General features: G+C 38.4%; 1 protein-coding gene across 1 annotated transcript; it reads right to left on the minus strand.

The window, feature by feature from the left end:
• Positions 1-1,194: 1,194 nt before the first annotated feature.
• LOC119746256 (collagen alpha-1(X) chain-like) lies at positions 1,195-2,363 on the minus strand. Its single transcript, XM_038223094.1, has one exon. It carries the CDS (start codon positions 2,361-2,363, stop codon positions 1,536-1,538), a length of 828 nt encoding a protein of 275 aa, XP_038079022.1. The 3' UTR covers positions 1,195-1,535.
• Between the last annotated feature and the right edge of the window lie 245 nt (positions 2,364-2,608).

A 2,608-nucleotide genomic window follows, 5' to 3' on the forward strand; every position in this document is an offset into this window, starting at 1 on the left:
GTAAAGCTGTATTGATAAATCAATTACAGATCAAACATTACTTCTAAAAAATGTGTTCGCGAGAGTCAGATAAGTATATCTCATCATTTTTTACTGTAACAATCGTTTTAATCCAAGTGCCATGTTTGAAAAGTCTTTGTACTTTCCGTTAATTCGATTGAATTCTTCAAAACATGGAGTGTAAAACAAGCGTGGTTTTTGGTACCAATGAAGTCCAGCCGAAGGAGCTTTAAAAACGCGGCATGTAGTTTTCCACATTATCAAAAGCTGGAGTTTTATTAATTATTTAAATTTTCTGAGTAGTTGTATTCGATACGTATCGCATTATTATTTTTACTTTGTGTTGTAATTTATTGAAACTGCCAAACGGAGCTATAATAATCAAAATGTACTAAACAAATTAAGAAACACTTTTTGAGGACCAATTATAAACTGCATGTTGCTGTGTTAAAGGCCCTTCCTGATAAGCGTTAGACACCAATTGTTTTTCTTTCTGTAATAGTGTTACATTTAAAAACAAACATTGCAATAAATCAAAAACAATTATTTGATACGAATTCCCACAGTCAATACTATAGCTGCAATTAAACAAATCACGGGAGGAAAATAATACAATAAATGATGACACTTGAGAATGTTATGGGTCATATTGTGCAATTAAAATGTAAGCTTATTAAAAACATTAAAACTTGTGAATTTTAAAAATGATAATGGGGCGTGTCCACGCCCGCCCAAGGAAGAGCCTTGAGCTCTTTATCTGGTAAGTGAAGTTCGGATGATTAGAGAGAAGTTACTGGGAAATCAGTTTTGTGCTGATGTCTGAGGCATGCATGATCAAACAACAAAACTCAGAAACCTGAGTGAACGTTCGCAATCTCTCAGCGCATCTTGTCAAAAGGGCAACCGATACGTTTGTTTTCAGGTGAATGGTAATTACAAGTGACAGATTTATTGATTTGTATTTATTTTGAATTTGAACTTTGGTAAACTAATCGTCGCCTGCTTAGTCGGACTTTAAATTCATTTCCTATAAAGAAAAAAATCCATGACCAAAATGCATTTGAATATACAGGAGTATCTCTCAAATAACAATGTATGCTTGACAGTGAATGTAATGTTTACCTTATTCGAGAAAAAAAAGGAAAAACATACTATACGATTTTTTTTTAATGACAACTCTTCCATTTCTACATTATTAGACACACATACAAACGTTTCAATCAGGATAATATAATTTCAGTACTTTTAAGTAGGCTGTAAGATTTGTTTTAAATGTTACTTAAACGATACCATACGGTGCTACTATTAAGCATTCAAAACCATGTGTTAATCCAATGCCGTAAAACTGTTCTGCGTATGCACTTATTAAAGTTCATGTAACACAGTATTCAACTGAATTATTTTGATAACATTGAAAGAATTTTAATTTTACACTTACTCATTAATTAGATATTGTTTCGGATAGACGGTGGAGCGATTGAAAATTCGGCGATGCGCGTGATCGTGTATATAATAGGCGTGGTTATTGTGTTTGACTATTCGGGGTAAAGGAGGAAGCCACTGAATGAAATGTAGCGATATGAATTACTACCCGCCCGACCGTGAATGGTAAGATACACCGTGTCTTCACTGTGCAGCACCAGCACCGCGCTTCCCGACACCTGCTCTTGAATAGTTGAATCCCCGCTATGTCCATTGACAACCCAGTCGTTGTTTTTCTTCAGATGTATGTACAGGATACTGTGTGAAAGCACAGAAAATGTAAACACGTAGGTGCCCGGCACTGTACAGGTAAATGTGCCAGTCTCGAGATCGAAGCTGGTACCTGGCAAAAGCGTCTCGGTCTCCTGGAATGGCAAACGGGTGTCGTGACTCGTAGAGGTATCCGAGGTACTCGTCCTCACCACGGTAAATGCTACCCGCTGGTTGGAGTCGTCTGGTGTTTGTCCTGGCTCACCCTTCTGACCTTTGACACCAGTTTCTCCGATTCTTCCAACGATACCTGGTATACCTCTGGGACCTATCTTGCCAGGCAGGCCAATCCCATCATCACCTTTAGACCCAGTGTTCCCAGGTGCTCCCCTATCACCCATAAGTCCAATCTGTCCAAACTCACCTTTCTGACCTTGCTGACCCGCGTCGCCCTTTGACCCCGGCTGACCATACGGCCCCATCGGTCCTGCTGGTCCAGGCAGACCTGGTATGCCGGGTATTGCAGCAGGTCCCTGGCAGCACTGCTGACACACCTGAGACGCCGGACCATCACCGTCCGAGGGAACCGGCCTAGTAACGGAAGCTCGGAGCGTGATAGAGTTACCCAGAAGGAGGGCGATTGAAATAATGGTTGTCATGCAATTCTTCATCTGTTAAAAAAAAAAAAATACAAATTAAATAAACAAAAAAAGGAAATTAATAGGGAAAGATGAGATAAACAAAATTGAGAGATAAACACAATTCAGAGAAAACTGAAGAAATTATATTAGAGTTAGACTTTTGAAACTTTCCGTAGTTTAAATTAAAAATAAATTCATACATTATTAACGTGAAAAATGTGAAGATTTTCTCAAACATCACTGATCAAGTTCGAAAAGCTTCTCTTTAAACATTC

This window comes from Patiria miniata, unplaced genomic scaffold (genome assembly GCF_015706575.1).
Source record: "Patiria miniata isolate m_02_andy unplaced genomic scaffold, ASM1570657v1 HiC_scaffold_7, whole genome shotgun sequence".
NCBI lineage: Eukaryota > Metazoa > Echinodermata > Asteroidea > Valvatida > Asterinidae > Patiria > Patiria miniata.